Source organism: Notolepis coatsorum (genome assembly GCF_963971535.1).
Source record: "Notolepis coatsorum genome assembly, chromosome: 8".
Classification (NCBI taxonomy): domain Eukaryota; kingdom Metazoa; phylum Chordata; class Actinopteri; order Aulopiformes; family Paralepididae; genus Notolepis; species Notolepis coatsorum.
The window spans coordinates 64,684,288-64,708,676 of NC_140172.1; the positions used below are offsets into that span (position 1 = coordinate 64,684,288).

The following is a 24,389-nucleotide window of genomic DNA, read 5'->3' on the forward strand; positions in this document are numbered from 1 at the left end:
GTGATCTAAAGTGTGGAGAGTGGGTGCTGCAGTGTGTTGTTTGTTTGAGTGAGTGTGTGTGTGCGTGTGGGTGTGTGTGCTGTGTGCATTTGATGGTTGTTGCATAGTGATTATTGTTCGTTTAGCGATTATTGTTCGTTTAGCAGCCTGATGGCCTGGGGATAGAAGCTCCTTCTGAGTCTTTCTGTGCTCGCCATAAGACTCCGGTATCGCTTGCCTGACGGCAGCAGTTCAAAGAGGCAGTTGTTCGGGTGGCTCGAGTCCTTAATAATTCTCTTAGCCTTCCCCTTGCACCGCTTGTTGTAAATGTTCTGGAGGGTGGGAAGCCCCCCTCTAATTGTGCGTTCGGCTGAACGTGTCACTCTTTGTAGTCTGCTACGGTCTTGTGCAGTGCTATTCCCAAACCAGGAGGTGATGTTGCCGGTCAGGATGCTCTCTATTGTACATGAGTAGAAGTTCCTAAGGATCTTCTGACTGACTTGGAACTTCCTTAGGCGCCTGAGGAAGTAGAGGCGTTGTCGTGCCTTCTTCACAACACTGTCAATGTGTGTGGTCCATGTCAAGTCCTCGGATATGTGGGCTCCGAGGTACTTGAAACTGTTCACTCTCTCAACTGGTGCCCCGTCGATGCTGAGGGGGCTGTAGTCCTTGACCCCCGACCTCCTGAAGTCCACAATCATCTCTTTTGTTTTGCTGACGTTCAGGGAGAGGCAGTTCTCCTGACACCACTGTGACAGGTTCTCTACCTCTTCCAGGTAGGCCCTTTCGTCGTTGGCAGAGATCAGGCCCACCACTACTGTGTCATCAGCAAATTTGATGATGGTGTTGTTGTTCCGCTGTGCTACGCAGTCATGTGTGTACAGGGAGTAGAGGAGGGGGCTCAGAACACAGCCCTGGGGGGCCCCTATGTTGAGCGTGATGGATGAGGAGGTGCAGTTGCCGGCTCTTACCACCTGGGGTCTGCCCGTCAGGAAGTCCAGGACCCACTGGCACAGGTCATAGTTCAAGCCCAGGTCCCTGAGCTTGGCTATGAGTTTGGAGGGGACTATGGTATTGAATGCTGAGCTGTAGTCGATGAACAGCATTCTCACATAGTTCCCCTTCCTCTTGTCCAGATGTGATGCTGCTGTGTGCAGCACATGGGCTATGGCGTCCTCCGTGGACCTGTTGGGGCGATATGCAAATTGCAGAGGGTCCAGGTTGATTGGGAGGGAGGAACAGATGTAGCCCTTCACTAGCTTCTCAAAGCACTTCATGGCTATGGAGGTGAGGGCTACAGGGCGGTAGTCGTTGAGGCAAGCGGGCGTAGATTTTTTGGGTACAGGGATGATGGTGGACTTCTTCAGACAGGTGGGGATGACGGCCTGTTCCAAGGACAGGTTGAAGATGTCAGTGAATACCGGGGCCAGTTGGTCGGCACAGACTTTTAGGACGCGGCCGGGGATGCCGTCCGGTCCTGCTGCCTTCCTGATAACCACTTTTTTAATACATGACATCCACTTGATGTCATGTATGTTGTGTATGTCATAAATGTCACTATGAATTGAAAATGGGGGACCCTGATGATGTAAACAAGACAAACGCAAAATAATCCAATGTACAGTTACTTACAACCCCCCCCCCCCCCCCCCATCACACCCACCCAACCACCTCCAATGTACAGTCCCCCCACCTACCCAACCTCCACCAGTGTACAATTTCTACGTCAAATGTATATACTCTCTTTTTTTAGACTATTTTTGTATCACAAACAATACTGTATTTGTAAATCTGTTATGTCATAAATGTATAGATGTAGCAGTACTGTATCTGTATGTCATATATGTTATGATGAATTGAAAATGGGGGACCCTGATGTAAACAAGACGAAAGTCTTTCTCTGGTCTGCATCCCCTTAACAATTGTATGTATTGAGCTGTACTGTATTGTACGCAGAGCTACACAGCAGTGCGCCTATTTTGCGAGCCGAAATAAGTCTGTGGTTTTTTCTTCTTCTCACAACGGGTCAAATGCATCTAACATGCATTGCATCGTCGCCATTCCTTTATGCCCACATCGCCCGAAATGAACGTTATGTTAGCGTAAGCTAACAAGCTAATCCTGATCAGCGGCAGAGCCATAGAGAACAGCAGACAGTGTGGACTGGGGAAAGGGAAATGGGGGGGGGGGGGGGGGCACTCTCCCTTTCTCTGTGTGTGTGCGTGCGTTTGGAAAGACGATGAAGTCACTAGTCAGGACTCAGGAGAGGAGTATATTGTAGTAAACTGAGGATTACTGAGGATGCACAGATAATGTTGATATTCAAATATAAAAAGGTTTCGAGAGGAGTGGAAGTTTGAAGACAGACTAGACTACAATATGATGCAGGGGTGGTGAGTTGAAACAGTGTGTGTGTCCCCGACCCCACTTCTATGTTTCAATAAATTATTTGCATTTAAAACTATTAACGCTGACTCATTCCTTCAGTCCACTCAAAATTATGCTAATATTACTTATGTTGTTTATGATATTAATTGAAAATAGGATATGAGAGTATTATATAGTAATAATAACACATGGCGATATACTAAAAAGCAATTTTTTATTTTTGGCTGGTAAAAAATCTGCCTGGCTGGTAGTTTTTAAAATCTACCAGCCAAATGGCTGGTAAGTCAAAAAGTTAAGTTTGTTCCCTGCATATACGAAATGCAAATATACAGTACTGTTACCCAGAGATCCTAACAGAGATTATACATATGATGGGGAAGAGACTGTACATTAGGAGGGGGTACTGTGAAGTAACACGACAATGACAAATGTGTTGTTTCTGTTTTTCTTTTTGAAATAGTTGCGGCACACGGAACAGACAGCCCCCAGTAGCCTAGGTTTCCGTTAGAAAAAAACAAATAATAACGCAAATAACGTTCTGATTAACAAAGGCATTCGTTTTGTGGCATTAACGTTAACTAGATGTATCAACATTCATATGTACATTTATCATACACGGAAAGCGAACGGCGCAAGCACACACACACACGCAACAACAACACACGTCGCGTAAATAACGTTCCGATTAACAAAAGGCATTCGTTTTGTGGCATTCACGTTACCTAGATTTATCAATAGCAATAGTAATATATATGTTTCTTTAGACTAGAATAAGTAAAATGAACTTACTATCTCGGAAAAGTTGCAGCATGTCAGTGTTTACTCTGGGTCTCGAGTAGAGCTAAATAGCAATGGCTGACATTTCATAAACTGAAAGGCAAACGGTCGCTTCCCATTGGTGCTGAGCACAGCGGAGGCGGGTGAAAGCGCTGTAAACGATTGCTCGCAAATGACTGCTTGACGCCTCTGATTGGCTCAGGTTAAAATCCGTCACGACTCGGAATCAAATGACGGAATCTCCTAATCAAATGGACGGAACGCTTTAATGCCTGACATTATGCTCCGCAAAATAACATTATACATTATGCTCCGCGCTTCAATTATACATTATGCTCCGCGCTTCATTCATTCATTTCATAATCAGTCAGCAGCATGCGTCCTCCGAAATAACATTATACATTATGCTCTGTGCTTCATTCATTCATTTCATAATCAGTCAGCAGCCTGCGTCCTCCACTGATTGATTTCATTTGGGACCGCTGCCGCTTCCTCCACTGATGGCTTTCATTTGAGACGGCTGCCGCTTGCCTGCCGCGTTCGCGGCAAAAGGGGGTGGGGGGTCGTGGCCAATCAGAGAAAAGCTGAACACAAGTTGGTTGCCTTTAATATTCACGCGTCCCGGTCCTCCAGGCCCAGGTCGGGCCTTGCCATCGTTGACCTGTTGGCCTTTTTAAACCCGAAACGCCTTGAACTGCATTGTATAGCCTGTGTATACGCGCAGTTATGTTTCCGGGTTTTTTTTTATTTTATCTTTTTCCCCCTCCATTTTCCTCCGATTTTCTCCCATCCCAATGTTAGTCGTATGCCCATTCCCAATCCCCTTCCTGGTCGCTGCGCACTTACCCCCCACAGTCAGATCATCTGGGAGAGTGGAAGCTATCACGTGCTTCCTCCGACACACGTCCAGCCAATCAACCGCTTCTTTTCACCTGGCAGCGCGGATCCTTCCTGAGAGGGCGTAGCGTGTGGAAGGATCACACTATCCCACTCAGGTCCTATCCGCGCTTAGCAGGCGCCCCGACCGAACTGTAGGAGTCGCTGTTTACAACGACCCGGACCCACCCCGCCAGCTTCTCCCACCCTCTAATACAGCCAATTGTATTAGTGTGAACGGCCAGCCAAGCTGGTGACAACCCGGGAGCTGTGAGCTGGATTCGAACAGGCGAATCCAGCTCACAGCTCCGGGGTTGGTGACGAACGCAATCTCCGCTATGCCACCTAAACGCCCTGTTTCCGGGGTTTCTTAATGGGTTAAGGGAGCAACCATTTTCTGTTTATGGTTGTCTCCCCGGTGTGTTGGTAGCAGAGTCGACTCTCTGGTTGAGCCCGGGTCTGACCCCGGCTGCCCAAGAGTATGCCCCTGCATGTTTTGCAGGGTCAGGGTTCGTGGTGGAATCTGTTCGCTGGTGGAGTTGGCTAACTCCGACTCCGCGAGGTTCGTGGCCCCATGAGATTGTGACATGGTGCACAGCATACCGAACACCCTTTCCGCCGGGATACTGTTCTTACAGTTAGCCCCTTAGGCGCCTGTCTAGTCCGCAGTGCTCCGGGCGCAGGTCGAGTTCTGCTCTCAACACTTTCAGCGCCAGCCATGCGGGGCGCTAAAGGGCTCCGTATGCCAGCGTCCACTTCAATGATAGAGCTTGCATATTTGCAAACGCATAAACTATGTCTTAAATTATGGATATGTGTCTAATCTGGCCGTCGCTTATCAATGACTTGGTTGCAGTCAACATTGTCGAAACAATATATATATATATATTAAGGCTGTCAAAGTTAGCGCGATATTATCGCGTTAACTTTGACTTCCTTTAATGGCACTATTTTTTTGTCGCGAGATTAACGGGCGGGCTGTGATTGGACCTCGGGCCCCCGTGGTTTGGGAAATCCGGAAGCAATGCACTAACGTTGAAGCCGCGGCAAATAATATTATCAACAAACCCCTGTTAGCACAATGCCTAGACAGGACACTATTTTGAATGGCAAGTTTAGCTTCAAAGCCATGCCAGATGGCTCTCTCGACAGGACAAAGGTAATTTGTATCTACTGTCGATGTGAGTTGAGTTACCACCGGAGTACGTCTAGTTTAAGATACCACTTGTATGCCAAACACAGTGCCATTGCAGATAGCCCCACCCCCGTTCCTCCTCGCTTGAGGCAAACAACGATGGGTGATAATATGCTGGGTAAACAGCTGGACAGCGCTACAAGCCGCAAGCTAACAACAGCGGTCGCTAAATGGGTGGCCCCGGCTTGCAGGCCGATTAACATTGTGGAGGATGTCGGTCTGCGTGAAGTCATACGCATCGCATCCAACGACTGGACTTATGAATTGCCTTGTAGAGCCACTACTACCAAGAAGATTGGCGGCTTGTATGAAAACGAGAGAGCCAAATTGGCGGAGGCATTGGGGGTGACGAGCACAGTTGCGCTCACTGGAGATTATTGGACTTCACTCGCTAATCACAGTTACCTCGGGGTCACAGCGCATTATTTTGACGAGCAGTGGGGACTTCAGTCACATGCGTTGACTGTTATGAAGACAGAGGAGAGGCACTTTGCCAACACATGCGCGGAGCACTTCATGCAGGTAGCCCGAGAATGGAACATTGAAGATAAAGTCAGCACACTGACCACCGACAGTGCACGCAACATGATCGCAGCGTCCAGCCGACTCCCGTTTGAGCACATGCCTTGCGCAGCACACCTCCTCCAACGAGCCATCACAGTGTCTCTACAAAACAGCCCATTTGATAATGCATTGACAAAATGCAGAAAGGTAGTGGGCCATTTCAGACACAGCGCACCAAATGCAGCAGAGCTTGAGCAGCAGCAGGTTGCAAATGGAAAATCTAAAGAGGCACTCACACCAGACGTTTCAACGAGATGGAACAGCACCCTGGAGATGATCAGGCGGATTCTGAGGAATCAAGAACCACTGAGAGAGGTCCTGGCCCTACATGCAACCAAGGTCACAATGCCAACAGCAGCTGAGCTGGACAAATTGCAGAAGTTGGAGACAGTACTGGAACCCTGCAGGTGAATTATTGATACTCTCATTGATACTATGTTTCTGACTCAAAGTGTGTGTGTGTGTGTGTGAGAGAGAGAGCTGGGAGAGTGTGTGTGAGTGTGAGAGAGCTGGGAGAGTGTGTGTGTGAGTGTGAGAGAGCTGGGAGAGTGTGTGTGAGAGAGAGAGAGCGCTGGGAGAGTGTGTGTGTGAGAGAGAGCGCTGGGAGAGTGTGTGTGTGTGTGAGAGAGAGCGCTGGGAGAGTGTGTGTGTGAGAGAGAGCGCTGGGAGAGAGTGTGTGTGAGAGAGAGAGAGCGCTGGGAGAGTGTGTGTGTGAGAGAGAGAGCGCTGGGAGAGAGTGTGTGTGTGTGTGAGAGAGAGCGCTGGGAGAGTGTGTGTGAGAGAGCGCTGGGAGAGTGTGTGTGTGAGAGAGAGAGCGCGCTGGGAGAGTGTGTGTGTGAGAGAGCGCTGGGAGAGAGTGTGTGTGTGTGAGAGAGAGCGCTGGGAGAGTGTGTGTGAGAGAGAGCGCTGGGAGAGAGTGTGTGTGAGAGAGAGAGAGCGCTGGGAGAGAGTGTGTGTGTGAGAGAGAGCGCTGGGAGAGTGTGTGTGTGTGTGAGAGAGCGCTGGGAGAGAGTGTGTGTGTGAGAGAGAGCGCTGGGAGAGAGTGTGTGTGTGTGAGAGAGAGCGCTGGGAGAGAGTGTGTGTGTGAGAGAGAGCGCTGGGAGTGTGTGTGAGAGATAAAGAAGGGGCAAGCTAGAAAGAGAGTGTGTGAGAGAGAGAGAAAGAGGGGGGTGTGAGAGAGATGAAGAAGGGGCAAGAGAGAGAGCTGGGAGACTGTCAAGTCAGCTTTGTTTTTATAGCACATTTACAATTACTAAAAGCCAACCAAAGTGCTTTACAAGTAGGACATGATAAACACATACAATGCAGTAACAAGTAAAATACACTAAACTTACAGAAAAGGGTATTGAACAAAGTGTGTGTGTGAGAGAGGGGGGGGGGGGTCCTCAGCCCTTGTGTGGGTGATGTAACAAGTTCCTAACTTTTTTCTTTCCACTATTATTGCAGGTACATAACAGAACTTCTCGGAGGAGAGAAGTTTGTATCCTGCTCAGTGGTGCTGCCAGCCTTGTGCCATCTGTCACAGGTCATGGATGTCTCTGAGGATGACCCAGCATATATGGTGAAATTAAAGGAGACCTTCACAGCAGACTTGAAGCAACGCAAGGACAAAACAAACATGACATGGCTGAGGGTTGCGACAGCTCTGGACCCTAGGTTTAAGGACCTCAAGTCTTTGAGCAAAGCTGAGAGGGCTGAGGTGTGGCGTTCGATCAGTGCCTTGCTCAGGGGGTGGCCTGCACAGCAGGAACAACCAACGACATCTGAGCCACCTAAGGGGACAAAAAGATTAGCTCTGCTTGCTCCACCGTCTTCATCGGATGAAGAGGAAGAGGACTGCATTGAGAAATGTGTGGAGCGCTACAGGGCGGAGCCAACTATTGACACAGAGGACTGTCCGCAGCAGTGGTGGTCCAACCATGAAGGGGCACACAGCATGATGGCCTGCCTTGCACGCAAGTACTTGGCAACACCTGCCACCTCCGTGCCATGCGAGAGGTTGTTTTCACTGTCTGGGCATATTGTTTCAAAGAAGAGAGCCTCCCTGTCTTCTGAAAATGTCAACAGGCTTGTCTGTTTGAGCAACTGGCTCAGTGCAAAGAAATAATTACACACACTTACACACACACACTTGAATACTTTATTTGGTTCCACAAATTATATTACATAAACAGGGAATCAAATGTATCGGGGCCAAGCAGCACTGAACACTTAAAGGGGAACTATTTTACTATTTCTTTCACTATTTGGGCACTTTTACACAATTCCTCTGAGTCTATGGAACACCTCTGTAATATATATATTTTTTTTATTCATTGTTTTGTATTTCTAATCAAGTCCTCAAAAACAGCATTTTTCTACCTCAAGATTTCGAGCTGTTTTGAGCCTGGGCTCCTAAACCACTGCGCCGGGCCTGCTGAGCGTCGTGTTCACCTGAACATTAACATGCAGCGGTGACTATATGACATCACATATAGGCACATTTTCAAACGACTCAGTTCAGTGAGGGTGAATATTGTGAGAGGAGAATTGGAAGAATGCGCCAATATGAGAATTAGAGACATAGATCATATTAATATAAGTTCACATAGCTAGGAAACAATGCTAAACACTCAAAAAGGCCATTTATAAGATAGTTCCCCTTTAAGGGTCACACAGCACCTCCTTCTCCACGCGGCTAAGCTGCCAATAATAGCTGAGACAGAGCAATATTTGGCAATTTGTTTGTCTTTTGTCTTTGACATTGCAGCAATTCTCAGTCGGGGCTTGTTTAGTGTGGTAACGAGGCACATGTTTACCAAAAGCGTCCAGTGCATCTTATATCCCCACTTCACACACACATAAACACACATACAAACACACATACACATACACACACACATACACACCCACTAACACACATACACACACACACACACACACACATAGTATAACTGATATTAATTGTATCTGTTAAAAGAGCAGAAGAAAGCTGAGCTGGTGTTTATTTGATCTGTTAAAAGAGCAGAAGAAAGCTGAGCTGGTGTTTATTTGATCTGTTAAAAGAGCAGAAGAAAGCTGAGCTGGTGTTTATTTGATTTGTTAAAAGAGCAGAAGAAAGCTGAGCTGGTGTTTATTTGATCTGTTAAAAGAGCAGAAGAAAGCTGAGCTGGTGTTTATTTGATCTGTTAAAAGAGCAGAAGAAAGCTGAGCTGGTGTTTATTTGATCTGTTAAAAGAGCAGAAGGAAGCTGAGCTGGTGTTTATTTGATCTGTTAAAAGAGCAGAAGGAAGCTGAGCTGGTGTTTATTTGATCTGTTAAAAGAGCAGAAGAAAGCTGAGCTGGTGTTTATTTGATCTGTTAAAAGAGCAGAAGAGAATGAGGCTGTGTTGTTCAGCCTGACTCTGCTGAATACAACAGAACAGCTGTTTATAGGCTATAGCCTGACTGCACTATATCATTTGAGTCCTGTATTACACTGTTTAATGCACACTTTATTCATTGTTTTATATTAAGTTATTTTGTGCATCACTCTGTTTTGACGTGTAAAGTTCAACATTACTGTGTTAGTAATCATTACTATGTAATGTTAGTTAGTAAATTGGAACGCTCATCTGTTATTTTTTTGTTGGGCTTTTTATTTATTCTTTTAGTTTATGATCTTGCATTTGTTTTACAATGCAGTTTGCACATAATAAGTTACTTGAAGATTCTGGACAGTATTTCTATTGTGGCAATAAATAAACAATGCATTTTTTGCATAAAGCAAGCATTTGTCGACTCATGTTGATATAAGAGTATTAAAACTTGAAAAATATCAGTTTATGGTAAAAAATAAATAAACGCGATTAAATTGCGATTAATCGCGAGTTAACTTTGGACAATCATGCGATTAATCGAGTTAAATATTTTAATCGTTTGACAGCACTAATATATATATATTTTTTTTTAATAATCGGTTAATTTCCGTGTTATACCATTTTGACAAACTCGCTTTTTTTTTAAGTTTCAGGAAAATATAAAGATTCTGTGATAAACGCCCTTTACTGGGATATTCTGGAATACACAAACTTTGTAATTTTTCGGCCTATTTATGAATCGTTTTCAATGTGTACTTATGCACGCTATATAAGCGGGCTGAAAAATCAAATCTCTTATTTCCTGATCGCACACACACACAAGGCACACGTTGACATCTGTGAAAAAAGTTCTGATTATCCTAAGACTGGTAAAATAGATTCCATACCTCAGATCAGATGTTCTCCAAAAAGATTCCAATTCCTGATCGCCATTCCAAATATCGATCGCGTTTATTGATCCAACGCTGGATACTGGAAATATGTATTCCACGCTGTTTTGGGGCTCTGCAATGAATCTGATCCTCTCGGGTGGCTTGCCCGAGAAGTAAAATGAGGAAGCTGGATTCCCCCCCCCCCCCCCGATGTGTTTAGTTTCAATCCATTCCAAATGGGTGCAGTACCACAGGGAGACGATAGGGGGCGGTATTTTCCCAATGGAGCTCAGAGAGAGTTTGCAGCACTAACGTGAGACTAGATTGATGAAATATGAATTCAAATCGCTAATATAAAAAAAAGCGAGATTTATCGTCGCTGGCACGGTCGGCATGAACTAACGATAAATCTCGTCGCTGGCACTCAATGTGTTAAGACCTGTCGACCTGGATTGAGGGATCAACCTCCTTGGAGGGTTGTCTCCCCGGTGCGCCAGCTGGCCCCACGACATTGTGGGGGGGGGGAGCCTCCGTGGAGCGCTTCGGAGCGGCGTGCCAGGGGGAGAAGGGCCTTCACCTATTTTAGGCCCTGTCCGATACGCTGGCGATGTGGGGGGTGGTGTCACCAGTGACCGTCTTGTGGGGTCTCGATGCCACGGCCTCGTTGACCTCGCCAGGCCCCTTTTTCAGGAGTCCTGACCCCCAGGATGTGGCCTGGAGCTGGGGCCTCCTCCGCGCCCCACTGCTACGGCCTTGCCACGGGGTTGGGGCTTTTTGAACCCGACCCTGCGATGTTGGGGGCTGTGACGGGGGGTTTTGGCTTCACGTCTTTTCCTGGTGGCGTGCGGGATGCGCGTCCAAGTAGTCGCAGGCCCTTCTATGCGAAGGTAAGTCCCACGGTCTGCTCACCCTGTGCGTTTGAGGTACTGTTCCCTCTTCGCGCAGTTCGGGTCCAGTCTCCCTCCCGCCCCTCACTATTCTGATGGTTGTAGGGGACCAGGGGAGGAAATTAGGCCACTTTACTCGCCAAATGCGAGTATTTTTTACGTTTGGCGAGTGATTCATGAAGACCACTCGTCAGTCTGGAGAGTATACAAAAAAAAAAAAACATTCTGCAATCACTGCACTGGCAAACGGTGCGCGTCTTCTGAGTGCTCGCTTTAGTTGACAGTGCCACGAGAGCACTGCACAAGACCACCCGCGGACATATAATGTTTAATAAAAGTTTGCGCAGTACTGGCCAACCCGCGGACATATAATGATAAAAGTCCTGCGTTACTAGGCTAGCCATCAGGAGCACTCTCAAACGGATAACGTTAAACACAGCAGAAGATGGAAAACAGACAGACTGACCAACGGGGAACTGCATCCAACCCTAGTACAACCCTCGAGTATAAGTTACTAAGGACACATTTAAATCACAGAGGTGTAATGTTAGTCTACTGGAAATGTATAGTGGTTAGCTTCTAGTTTTAGCGATAGCTGCTTGCTAGCTAACGTTAGCCCCGTGTGCTCAAAGCAGCCAGCTAGGTGCATCTGTTATGACTATAATGTTTCCAAAAAAGCACCGGACTACGACGTAAGGTTAGACATTTTATTTCATGCTCAAAAGCCCCTGGCTTGCACATCGCAGTCACGAAAGGGGCTAGCTAAGCTCAACCAGTGCACTGTGTACAACAGCACACCAACCCAACTGACGTTATCACAACACTTGACGGTACTGTCGTAAGACCACCGTGCTGTCTTAAAGGTGCATACCCAGATGCATACACAACATTGACGAGGCTTGACAACCGAGGTTCAAAGTTAACTTGATTGATTGAAAACTTTATTAACAGATTGCAGAATGGGTACAATACAGTACGGCATTTTCAATTCATCATAACATATGACATACAGATAGACTACTGCTACATCTATATATTTCACATCTATCTATACACTTCACAACATACTTCGGTTTTTTTCTTTCACTGCCCAACCCAGTCCAACCCAGCATCTTTCACTGCCCAGTTCAGCCCAACCCAGTCCAGAATAGATACCTCTTTCATGTTAATATGTTTTATGCTAATATTGTGAAGAGTAGAGATTAATGTTTTATGCTAATACATATTTTAAAGAGTAGAGACACGGTGTGATTATTTTACTATGATTGAAAATCTATTTAGACGAAGACATACAAAGAAGTAATTATCACAATTAGCGATTTTTTTTGTCTGGTAAAAAATCTGTTTGGCTGGTAAAAAAAATCAGATACTCGCCAGTTGGCTGGTAAGCCAAAAAGTTACTTTCCTCCCCTGTAGGGGACCTCAGCGGGTACATCTGTCTGGCTTTCCGTTCTGCTCCACTCTTGTGTTCCAATAGAGCAGAGCGCAAAGCTATAACGAAGGTTATCCTATAACCCTAGTTATATGAGTATAGCAAGCGCTCTGCTCTGACTCACTGAGGACCCCACGTGTCTTCCGTTTCGGCGGTGAAAGACTGGGGAAGGAGCTGGTAGTATGGCCATGGCCCCGCTTATGTGTGAGCGGATGTGGGCGTGGCCAGGCAGGTGAGGAGCGTGCATGTGGTTGAAAGTTTTCATGATAGCATATGATTAAAGGGACAGTTCCAATAGAGCAGAGTGCTCGCTATACTCATATAACTAGGGTTATAGTAGGATAACCTCCGTTATACTTAGTTCCAACTAGGCTTGCCATGGTAGTCCAGTCATAACGGTGTCATTCTGTGTTCAGGCATCCACAGAGTAAATTAATTGCCTACCGCCCCACCCCCGTATACTTTTAGTTCCACTTCTAGAGTAGATTTAACGTGATTAAACGTGAAGCTGAGAAGAGATGACATGTTACACAACAATGGCAGAGGATTTATCAATATTTTGGATTTAAAGACTGCAGTAGCTCGACTGGAGAGGAGCTAAGCAAAGGCATTTTGTGTGTTTTTGTTTTTTTCTCGGCTCAGCTGCGAGTGAAAGTCACGTGGAAGAAAGTTGGTGTGGGGGTATTTCATTTTCAGTAATGACCCTGCTGTGTTACAAACATATTTTGGGAAGGGGTGAATTTGGAGTTACACCCCTAATAAATACTCTTTGGGGAGATACTAGGTGGGTTTTTTAATGTTACCATTGCATTAAAATGTTCCTCTGATAAGAATCATGCCATCCCATGGGAGAATGGAGTCTGAAACTGTCATTTTTAAGACTTACCTCCAATTGTATTGGCATGATTAGTTTTCTCTGTAAGATCCTTGCACAGCTTTAACCTAAAAAGAGGGAAAAAGAGAATTGTAGTCAATGAAACTATTCAAATATCAAAATGTTTTTCATCATCAGTTTTATATGTCTCGGAAAATCAATATTATCTGCAAGAAATTGTAGTGTTTATACACTGCTCAAAAAGATAAAGGGAACACTTAGCCTCTTAACGTGCAACAGCCCGGCCCCTCTTAACACATCCTGCGCCAAAAATGAGTTTACTCGTTATTGCCGGCCAATCTAATAACGTCAACAACGAGTTTACTCGTTTTTATGATCGGCATTTCCTTTATTCGCTATAGGGCTGGGCGATATGGCCTCTAAATGATATCGCAATATTTTTTGACCATCTCACGATATATATCGCGATATTTTTACATTTCCTCTAAAGCACTTTTAACCCTTTGATGCATACAGTCACGCCAATATGATGATTATAATAAGGCCCTGCAACATATGTTTGCATTATTAAACCATGAAGATGCTTTAAAAAATAATTAAATGAAAATGTACTAAGAGTAGTCTACTGACACACTAATATGTAAAAATAAAAAATATAAAGACAATTTATATAAAAACTCTTGGGTGCCTAAGACTTTTGCACAGTACTGTGTTTTCTATCCACTTTAGCCAAACACACACATATATATATACACACTACTGTGAGAAAATTATAATCACACACAAAGGGATAATGGCTTATAGCTGACTTAATGATTTTAGAATATTTCAGATAATTAAATGTTTATATCAACGATCCAGTTAGTATTTATACTGTAACGTTTGGCTACTTTAAATCATTGAATGTAGGCGGCTAGGTGGTGCAGTGGGCAGAAGGCGCTCACCACCAATGCAGGAGACGCTGGGTTCGAGCCCAGCTCTCCGCATTGCTATCAGCTTGGCTGGTCGTTCATACTAATACAATTGGCAGTATTAGGGAGTGGGAAGCTGATGGGTGGGGATCGGACATTGTGGACAGCGACTCCTACAGGTCGGTTGGTGCGCCTGCGCAGCAGAATCGGGAAGCGACAGGGCGGCGTGCCCTCCAAACGCAGACCCCCGACGCTGAGAGATCGCGCTGTGCAGGTGAAAAGATGCGACTGTGGCTTCCTCGAGTACCGGAGGGGACACGTGATGCAAGGCTTAGACCACATTGCAGCTGGCTTATGGGAGGCATGGCCTAACAGCGTTCGAGACAGGGGAGGGTAGAATTGGACGATACGAAATTGGGATGGGAGAAAAATAGAAAACTGGGAGAAAAAGTAGATAAAAAAATAATAAAAATCATTGAATGTAGTATGAGAGCGAGAGAGGGCGAGAACGCGCAAGAAGAGCCAGCCCCCGGATTTTGTTTTAGGTTCGCGTTTTGATCGTATAAGCTGCCGTAGGCGATGATGTCACACTCGAACATCAACAGGAAGAGTTTAACACACGTAGATTGAAACTGTGGATGCCCAATATAAAGAAACGAATAACCAATAAATATGAAGTTCTTTAAACCTCTGTTGTAGGGCTGGGCGATTAATCGATTTTCGATTAATTCAAATTAATGATCTAGGACGATTTTGAAAAATTCAAACAGATTTAAAAAGAAAAAAATAGATTCACCTTTTATTTTACAAAAACTGATGTTTGGTGAAAGTTAGATTTGCACTTTATTAATCCCAATAGGGCAATTCATTCTTGTTTGATGATCAAGAGGCACGTTTTATTTGTTTTAAGTGAAGTTTGGTGAAAAAGCAATTATTGCACTATTAATCCCAATAGGGACATTCATCTTTTTTTGATCAAGAGTAACCTATATATATATTATTATTTTTTTTTTTTTTTAAGTGAAGATTGGTGAAAGTTAGGTTTGCACTTCAATCCCAATAGGGAAATTCATCTTGGTTTGATAATCTTTTTGTGTCAAATAAAAACAAAAGGTTATTTGTAGGGCTGACCTTTTTTTTGGAGCTTGGGGGCAGAGATTCGATTTTAATTCGAAGCTTCAAAATAAAATTAAACAAAATGATTGATATATATATATATATATGTACAGCACTTTGTTCAACTTTGTCAGTGCTGTAAAGTTTAAACCTTTTTAAGGGGAGACACTACAGGTGAATAGGGTAAATAAATTAACTAATAGATATCACAATGAAAATTCCCCAGTTGATTACTTATATTAAGACAAGACTTTTTTGTATTACAAGTTTTCTGAAATTGTATGTTTAAATATGCAAATGAGGCATTATCTACTTAAATATGCACTAATTTGCATATAATTCCAGGACAGAAATCTGAACATTGGATAAAGCCATTTTCAAAATTATAGTTTCATTTGGTTGACATATTAGAGCCAAAGGTTATTACAGAGGGGATTTTGGATATCTCTTTTTATCACTCCATAAATCAGAAAATACTCCATTCAGTCCATTTTTATGGTAAAATTCCATATTTCGCCATGTTTTTAGGAATAAAATGTGATATAAATCTGGGTATGAATGCGATATCAACAAACCCTTCTGTAAATACCTTCAGAACATAGATATGAATAGAACTGGACGTTTTGGTGTATGCGAGTGCTACTGAAGTGGAGATTTCTGGCTCAGAGTATGAGGAAAAACTCTTAAAACTCATTTTTGGGAAAACGCCTTCAAAGTTCTGTATTGTAAAATGCCATACTTTTTTTTTTAAACAGATATTTACAAACACAATATCTAATCAAACCATTAGTAATAGACAACCTAAACACATGCCTGATAACTGAATAATAATAATAATGATGTTATTGAACTGAACATAACTACACACAGGCTACAAACAGTGTAGTACAGTGTAGTACCCCCTAATAGGCAAAAAATATTTAAATAGATATCACTATGAAACTTTCCCAGTTTGTTATGTACATATAAACTAAGAAAAAATATATTGCAAGTTTTCTGAAATGTATGTTTATATATGCAAATGAGGCACTTCCCCATTAAATATGTGCACATTTATGGATGCAATAAGGCAAAATGAAGTAAAATAAACAACTAAATGTGTGTTGACGTTTTATTGTCATTAGTTTCATAGAAGACATGTTTAGGAAGCAAAATATAACAAAATCTCAAAATCAACAAAAAAAAGTATATTTGCCTGCAGTGTCTCGCCTTAAACCTTAGACAAACTAAACACTTTGCTTTCATGAAATATTGTAAGCAGTCATTTGAGGCTTTATAAAAGCAGCACAATGAACACAAATCTGTCAGTGCCGAGTCCGACCTCATCGTAAATAACAAACAGCATTGCTTGTTGTAATTAACACTTTGACTGCCGGGAGCCGTCTTTAGACGTCTTTGCTGGCCATGCTAAAGTTGCCGGGGGACGCTGTACGTCGTCTTTATATCAATATTTCAAAAATCTGCGATCGGATTCATAATGTCCCTCCGCTGGCCTGAGATACACCAGCAGGACCCACTGAGCTCTCTGGCGGTTCAGGAGCGCCATCTGGTGGCCGATCGCGCAACCGCTTAACAGGAAGCGCAGTAGAGGTTGTGCTAGATGTCCGTATTGCTTCCGGCCACTCGGGATAGGTTCCGGCACTCTAGCTCGTCACACTACATAGCGATCGATTGCCAATAACTCGATAAACAACATGATTTGGACGTATATACCATTATACAAGCTGGAGATGGACCGGGTAATAATATATCCCATAATGATAAAATTTCTACTCGACGATGATCGCCCAACGGCGTGCGGAGACTGGGGTGAGTTTCAGCGTGTAACGTTACCGTCTTCGATAATAACTGATATTATCAACATTTGACCCACATTAGATGATTGGTATAACGCTGCCCACGGAATTATAAACGTCCCCTCGCCCATCCGGTCAACATCAGATGACGTGTAGTAACTTCTAGAAGTACGTCTAGTTGGAATTTTTTATATCGCGCTGATTGCCATCAAACTGTATTTCATCATCAATATAATGCATTTGGGGCTATATATCACGTTCTGGAGAAAGCTGCAGAAAGAGATGAAAACATACTTATACATTAGACCATACTTTACTATGAATATGTGAATGAAAAAGTTTAACGTTGCTACACAATGAACAATACATATAGGACTTTGAATGGGCCCTAATAATGGCAATGTAGCAATAGAATTTAAAAAGTTATAGCCCTGCAAAGAAGGGGACTTTCTCCATAGACAAATAGCGCTGGCAATCTATGGTATATCATTAATTTAACCTTAGGCAACCAAAGTGTTAACAAAGAGAGGCAGAGTTGATTTTGCACCAAAAAACAACATATATATATATTTTTTTTTTTTTTCATAATCGAATTTTACTTTCATATTCGAATCCCATGCCCATCGAACGAAGCTTCGGAGTATTTAAGACAGCCCTAGTTATTTGAATGATTTCCTAGGCGTTTGTAGTAGAGATGTTCCGATACCATTTTTTCCTTCCAGATCCGATTCAGATACCTAAGCTTTGGGTATCGGCCGATACCGATACTGATCCGATACCAGTGCATACATAAAAAAATATATATATTATATAAATTATAAAACTTAAATGTATACAGCTACTGTTTTATATATACTGTTTTTTAGTAATAACTATAAAGTAATGGTATTTATTCAACAACAGGTGATTGTATAGATTAGTATTAGTATCAGTAATTGAAAACGATCTCAATGAGTTCACCCACGGAAAGGTTGTTGGCACATTAGTTCCACATGGACATTATTCGTTGCTGCACTTGTTTCCACAAGGCTCCGCTTAGGTTAACTACTGTAGTACCAGAGGCTCTGTTGTGATTTTTGCACAATAAATATTCAACACTCTTTTGAGACTCCGCCTCAGACTCTTTTCATTTGGCACTAAAAGCTAAACATTGTCACCGATATGGCTGTCCGCAACATGTCATTAATTGTGTACGCGAGGTGGTCGATCAGTGACAACGTTAACGTGAGCTAGGTTAGCTAGCATGAGCTACCGGTAGATGGAAAGACTAACGTTACTGGTGAAAATGTGATTTAACTTGGAATACTCCTTTGCCAACTTGCTGTACTTTGCTTGCAGGTCTGCAGTAGGCTTGGGCGGTATGACGGTATTACGGTATACCAGGGTATCTAGAAATACCAACGGTATTGAAAATCAATACCGTCAAAATCACAGATCCGTTTCAGTTTATATTACAGTGAAACAGAGTTTTGACAGTGGTTGGTTGTAGTGCACTGCACACACGCGCCAGCAGAGGGCGAGACCAGTCCTCACTAGTGGAGCGAGCCGCAGAGCTGGTTGTCTACACACAGGAGGAGGAGGGGAAACCCCGCTTCACTGGAAATTAAATGAGACACGCTTACCGTTGCTGCGGGCTAACTGGCTGTTCTGAGAGCTAACTGTTGTGTATGTGTATCACAACGGTGGTCACGCTTTACGGTAATGTTGCGACAGTGCTGTGAAAATACCGTAAAGCGTTGTGGTAACGAGTGTGTGTTGTTGTGCTGCGTCTATACTTTCCGTAGCCGCATTTCTGGCGGACGCTCTCTGATTGGCCGACGACAGTTTCTACACTGACGCGTGCTGTGTCTATACTTTCCGTAGCCGCATTTCTGGCGGACACTCTGATTGGCCGACGTCAGTTTCTACCCTGGTTAGGCTTAGGCACTCTTCGAAGTTGGTGCTGTTGTGCACTGGTGGAGCAAGCAAATAAACGGTAAAACGTTACGTCGCAGTCCGGTGTGTTTTTGAATACACAATACTAACGTTACTAGGGTGCTGCGGGGCTTCTGGCTACCATTCTGAGAGCTAACGTTAGTAGTACTAGGATTCTGCGGGCTTCTGGCTAGTGGCTACCATTCTGAGAGCTAATGATAGTAGCACTCGGATGCTGCGGGCTAACTGGCCATCTCCGCGATTTGTTTACTTGGTAACACGGGTTGCCCCCCCCCCCCCGCTGATGAAAATGAAAGTCATACAGTCATATACCGTATACCGGGGTATTAGGTCATCAGAGTATAACGGTATGCAAAAAATTATACCGCCCAAGCCTAGTCTGCAGCCATTATTGCTGGATTATGAATAGCCCCAACTTTAGCCAAGGTAACGTTAAAGCTAAAACTTTAACATTAGTTAACACTAGCTTTCGGTTAGATGTTCAATGCTAATAATAACACCACCAAGCGAACCCATCAGAGCTCCCCCTCAACAGCGCTCTGTCGGGACAAAAGTATCTGCTGTTAAAATGACAAATGGCATTGACACTTTAATTCACAGTCGGTTAAAAACACGTTTGTTTTATAATGCTCACTCAGCAGACCGCAGTGTTGTTGATAAATTACATCATATGGTATCGGAGCGTAGAATTAGAGGGTACTCGCTGATACCGATACCAGCATTTTAGGCAGTATCGGCGCCATTTCCGATACTGGTATCGGTACAACTCTAGTTTGTAGTTTACAAGAGAAAAAAATCAATTAAAATCGGAAATCGGATTTAAAAAAAAATAAGAGATTTTATTTTTAGGCCGTATCACCCAGCCCTACTCTGTTGTAAAGCGTCGTCAATATAACCCACCCCCTTTCCTAGAGCCATATGGAATCCGCGATCACGGAATCGCGGACGGAATCGCGGAATTGAGCAATAAAAATGGAATCAACTATTTATTAAAAAAAAAAAATTATGTTGTGGGACATGTACAGCACTTTGTTCAACTTTGTCAGTGCTGTAACGTTTAAACCTTTTTAAATCTTAGACAAACAAAAGACTTTGCTTTCATGAAATATTGTAAGCAGTCATTTGAGGTGTAACTGAGGGGTACAATTCCCTGACTGTATTGATAAGTATGGTATTATTAAACCACTACCTCTTGTACTTTAACTTCTGGCCATCCAGTACATGATATAGATATGATGAACACTTTCCCACCTGATGAAACGAAGTCCACACAAATGTACAAATCGAATATTTTATATAGCAAAGGGTATATACAACGTTCACTTGATGACATTTATGATTTGAAATGCACTTGTATGGCAAATGAGTATTCGTAGGTAAATCAACATTGAATGTCCAATCTCTGGTTACGCAGGGAGTAAGTATACAACCCGGTTCTTTAGGGAACTATAGCGATGGTACTTAAATGATTATAGCTGGATACACTAAGGGGGGGGGGGGGGGGTCCCGCTGGTTGTAAGACAGTAGGAGGGGGGGGTTAGAAGAGCCGCTGGCGGTATCCCATCTGGCCGACGATTTCTTGGGAGAATTCAGAGTCCTGAACACGATGCCCACAGAACCTCGGTCCGCAGATGAATACAGCTGGACCCTCTGGTGGACGGTAGCTGCCGGTCCACAACGGAGAGACGTGAGGCGACCTCACTGGTGTAGAGCGCCGTCTCACCTGGACTCCTCTCCGGGGGGTAGTTCCAACACTCAGCAGTGTTGGCCGTTATCCATGGAATAATCAAAGCACCCAAAGCATGTAGATAATCCAAGCCGTGGAAGGCTCGCCGTCGTCCGGGTAAAGTAATCCAATGTACAGGTCCACTCGTCCTGGCCCGGAGCTCCTCGGATGCAAGCACCACAAGTGGTCTGCCCAGCCTGGTTAAGACTCCAGATAACGTCAGGAACGATGGGGTGCTGCTCACTTTATAACTCTAACCGAACGATGCACCATACATAATAGACTATTATTAGCTTAATAGAAATACGTCCAACTCGACGGTATAGTGCCAAACTATGACAATTCAACTATTAATCCACACGATATCTCAATGCCTATTCTGAGGCCAAGTAGGCCTTACTGCACCACACGTGCGTCGTGGGTGAGGCTTCGCGTCTGTTACTAGGTTGGAGGGTAAAGAACTAATGGACTAAAAGAAAGTTCTACTTTACTTGCGCCATATATATATGCGCTGTGAACAAATAGTACCATTCGTATTTCGCCAGACGTATTCCTACGCGGAACCGGGCTTGCCACGACATGTTGGTCGGCACGATTGAACTTGAACCTAGGGGTATGGCTGCTGGCGCCAGGTTCTCGTCCAATGGTAGAATGAAACTATTATGGGCTGTTTAGTAGACTAAAGGGATATTCAGTGCATATTGTACAAGGAATATACAGGGGATATCAAACGATATACAAATACTATTAAATATATATCCATAAATAAATATATATATTCGGTTTAATCTGATCCTTCACAACATGAGGCTTTATAAAAGCAGCACAATGAACACAAATCTGTCAGTGCCGAGTCCGACCTCATCTTAAATAACAAACGGCATTGCTTGTTGTAGTTAACAAAGAGAGGCAGAGTTGATTTTGCAAAAATATATATATATTTTTTTTATTTATTTTTTTAATAATCAAATTTTATTTTCATATTCTAATCCCATGCCCATCGAACGAAGCTTCGAAGTATTTAAGACAGCCCTATTAAATGGACTGTTATATCTTATTAAATTGTGGACATTTATTCATTCCCACTTATTAGACACTATTTCTGATGGTAAAATGAGCGTACAAAGCAAAATACAGAATTCTGAAAAATTAAAACGGAAAAAACGGAATTTGGAAAAAAATTTAATGGAATTTGGAAAAAAATAAAACTGATTTCATATGGCTCTACCCTTTCCTCACAAATGGAACTAGTGTCGTGGAGTCGCTTTGAGCGCTTCCAGGGTTAGCAGCTAACGCTAGTTAGCTTAGCCTATTTATGAGATAACTTAGCAGCTAACGTTAGCCCATTGCTCGCATCAATTATATTGCATGTCACTGGTCTATAGAAATAAATGCATTCGAACAAGAAACCAATGTATAGACATAGCAATGTCAAAAAAAATTGCCAGGTCTAATGCGAGCCAGGGAAGTCTTGGGCTTGTAACGTGGCTTCATCTCGAAGTTTTAGGGTTAGCAGCTAACGCTAGTTAGCCTAGTCATGGGATAAGTTAGCAGCTCACGTCAATTAAATTGCATGTCATTAAAGGTGCGCGCTAGTCTGTCTAATGAAATTACAATTGCATGTCATTGAAGGTCCACGCTAGTCTGTCTATAATGAAATGAGGAAAGCTCTGCGCTAAAGCAAGTCTCATCTCAGCCGCGACGTGACACAACATATACTCAATGTTCACGATATAGTAATTTACTACATCTCATGTAGAACAAGCCACGATACATCGAGTAAACTCGATATATCGCCCAGCCCTAATTCGCTATTGGCATTCATAATTCATCCAGGAAGGCTCTGGGAGCCAGCTGGACCCCGTCTGATATTTCAACGCCTCAATACCGCCGCCTGGTGGATTTCGGGCGAGTTGCACTCCACTCTAAACCAGATGTGGCGCTCTGTGCAACGGGGAAAATCCTCCGGCAGAGCTATCTTGTTACGTTGATCAAGACAAACACTCTAGTGCATTCGATCGCTTTCGAGACGCAAGAATCAATATGCTTTCGCCGTTTATTGCGTCAAACGGAAAATGGATCTAGCAGATCGAAATCAAATAATTGGAATTTTTCTTCTCGAGACTCATCGGCCACAGTTAAGAGGAATCAAACGTTAATTCCAGCTCAATTGTCCATTTATTTCATTGCAATCCATCCGATCAACGTATGTCGTACTAAGGAAAGCCGTTACTGACAATCAAGGAATCATAAACGACCCCCCCCCCCCTTTCATTCATGCATGATGGAGCATAATGTATACCGAGCATATGCATTTGAATTTTTTAATATAGCGTGTATAGGAACGAAACGACTTTAAAAACATAGCCATTAACATTACATAGGCCTACATCTTGCCATAGCGTTAGCAGTTTGTACAACACAACGCATGTTGAACTATGGTAGCCCGCCAGCTAATACAGTCAATGCAATGTTATCGTAGCTACTAGCTAGCAGAGGAGAAAATGAGAGTCTGAGAGGCGGGGTGTTTAAAATAGGGATGCACGATAATTATCGGGCTGATATTATGACGTCATCCCGATAAACCCGATAACGTTATTAATAGCTCCGATACTATACTGTATTTTTTTGGTAAAAAAAATGCGGTGTGGCGTGTGGGTGAATTGGGATGAAGGGCGTTTGTTTTTACTGTAGGCTCCTCCCGTTTTGCCAGTACTGTGGTACGACTGATAGCGTGTGGTTTAGGAAGAGGGCGTTTTATACAAATCCAGCGCTCCCTTTCTTGGCTGTGACGTAGCCACGTATGTTTCTGAAGCAGCGCAGATGTAAACAAAGATGGCGTCGGTAGTGTGGGGATAGTTTCAGAGGAAAAAAGTTTGCTTGCTATTTGTAACAAATGCAATGCAGAAGTTCCATGAGGAGGGAAAAGGGCAACAACTTATAATACATCCAACCTAACAAGTCACCTGCAACATCACCACCGCTACGATGGTGTGTTAAAAGCCTACGATGACGCGCGAGCAGCTAAAGCTGCTGCAAATCTAGCCCCTTTCATGACTGTGATGCAACCCTCGGTTGAATACGCAGTCACTTATTGCTCCGTAGTAGCCAGGTTAATTTGTAGAGTTGCTCCGATACCGATACCAGTATCGGAAATGCCGCCGATACTGCCTAAAATGCTGGTATCGGTATCGGCGAATACCCGTCTAATGCTGCGCTCCGATACCATATGACGTAATGCTGAGTGAGCATTATAAAACAAACGTGTTTTTAATCGACCGTGAATTAAAGTGTCAATGCTGTTTGTCATTTTAACAGCAGATACTTTCTTAAATGCCATCTTCCCGAGAGAGGGGTGTTGACGGGGAGATCTGATGGGTTCGCTTGGTTGTGTTATTAGCATTGAACAGCTAACCGAAAGCTAGCGTTAACTAACGTTAAATGTTTAGCCATAACGTTACCTTGGCTAAAGTTGGGGCTATTCATAATCCAGCAATAATGGCTGCAGACCTGCAAGCAAAGTACAGCAAATTGGCAAAGGAGTAAATCACATTTTCACCAGTAACGTTAGTCTTTCCATCTCCCGGTAGCTCATGCTAGCTAACCTAGCTCACGTTAGCGTTGTCACTGAGCGACCACCTCGCGTACACAATTAATGACATGTTGCGGACAGCCATATCGGTGACAATGTTTAGCTTTTAGTGCCAAAAGATAAGAGTCTGAAGCGGAGTCTCAAAAGAGAATGTTGAATATTTATTGTGC

The 24,389-nt window shown here is 43.6% G+C and overlaps 1 protein-coding gene across 2 annotated transcripts in view; it reads right to left on the reverse strand.

The window, feature by feature from the left end:
* thoc2 (THO complex 2) overlaps window positions 1-24,389 on the reverse strand; it is a 172,565-nt gene that overhangs the window by 139,193 nt on the left and 8,983 nt on the right. For both annotated transcript variants that reach the window (XM_084320913.1, XM_084320914.1), the window contains exon 2: window positions 13,195-13,250. In XM_084320913.1, the coding sequence (XP_084177039.1) occupies window positions 13,195-13,250 (56 nt within the window). The remainder of the gene's footprint in view (window positions 1-13,194; window positions 13,251-24,389) is intronic.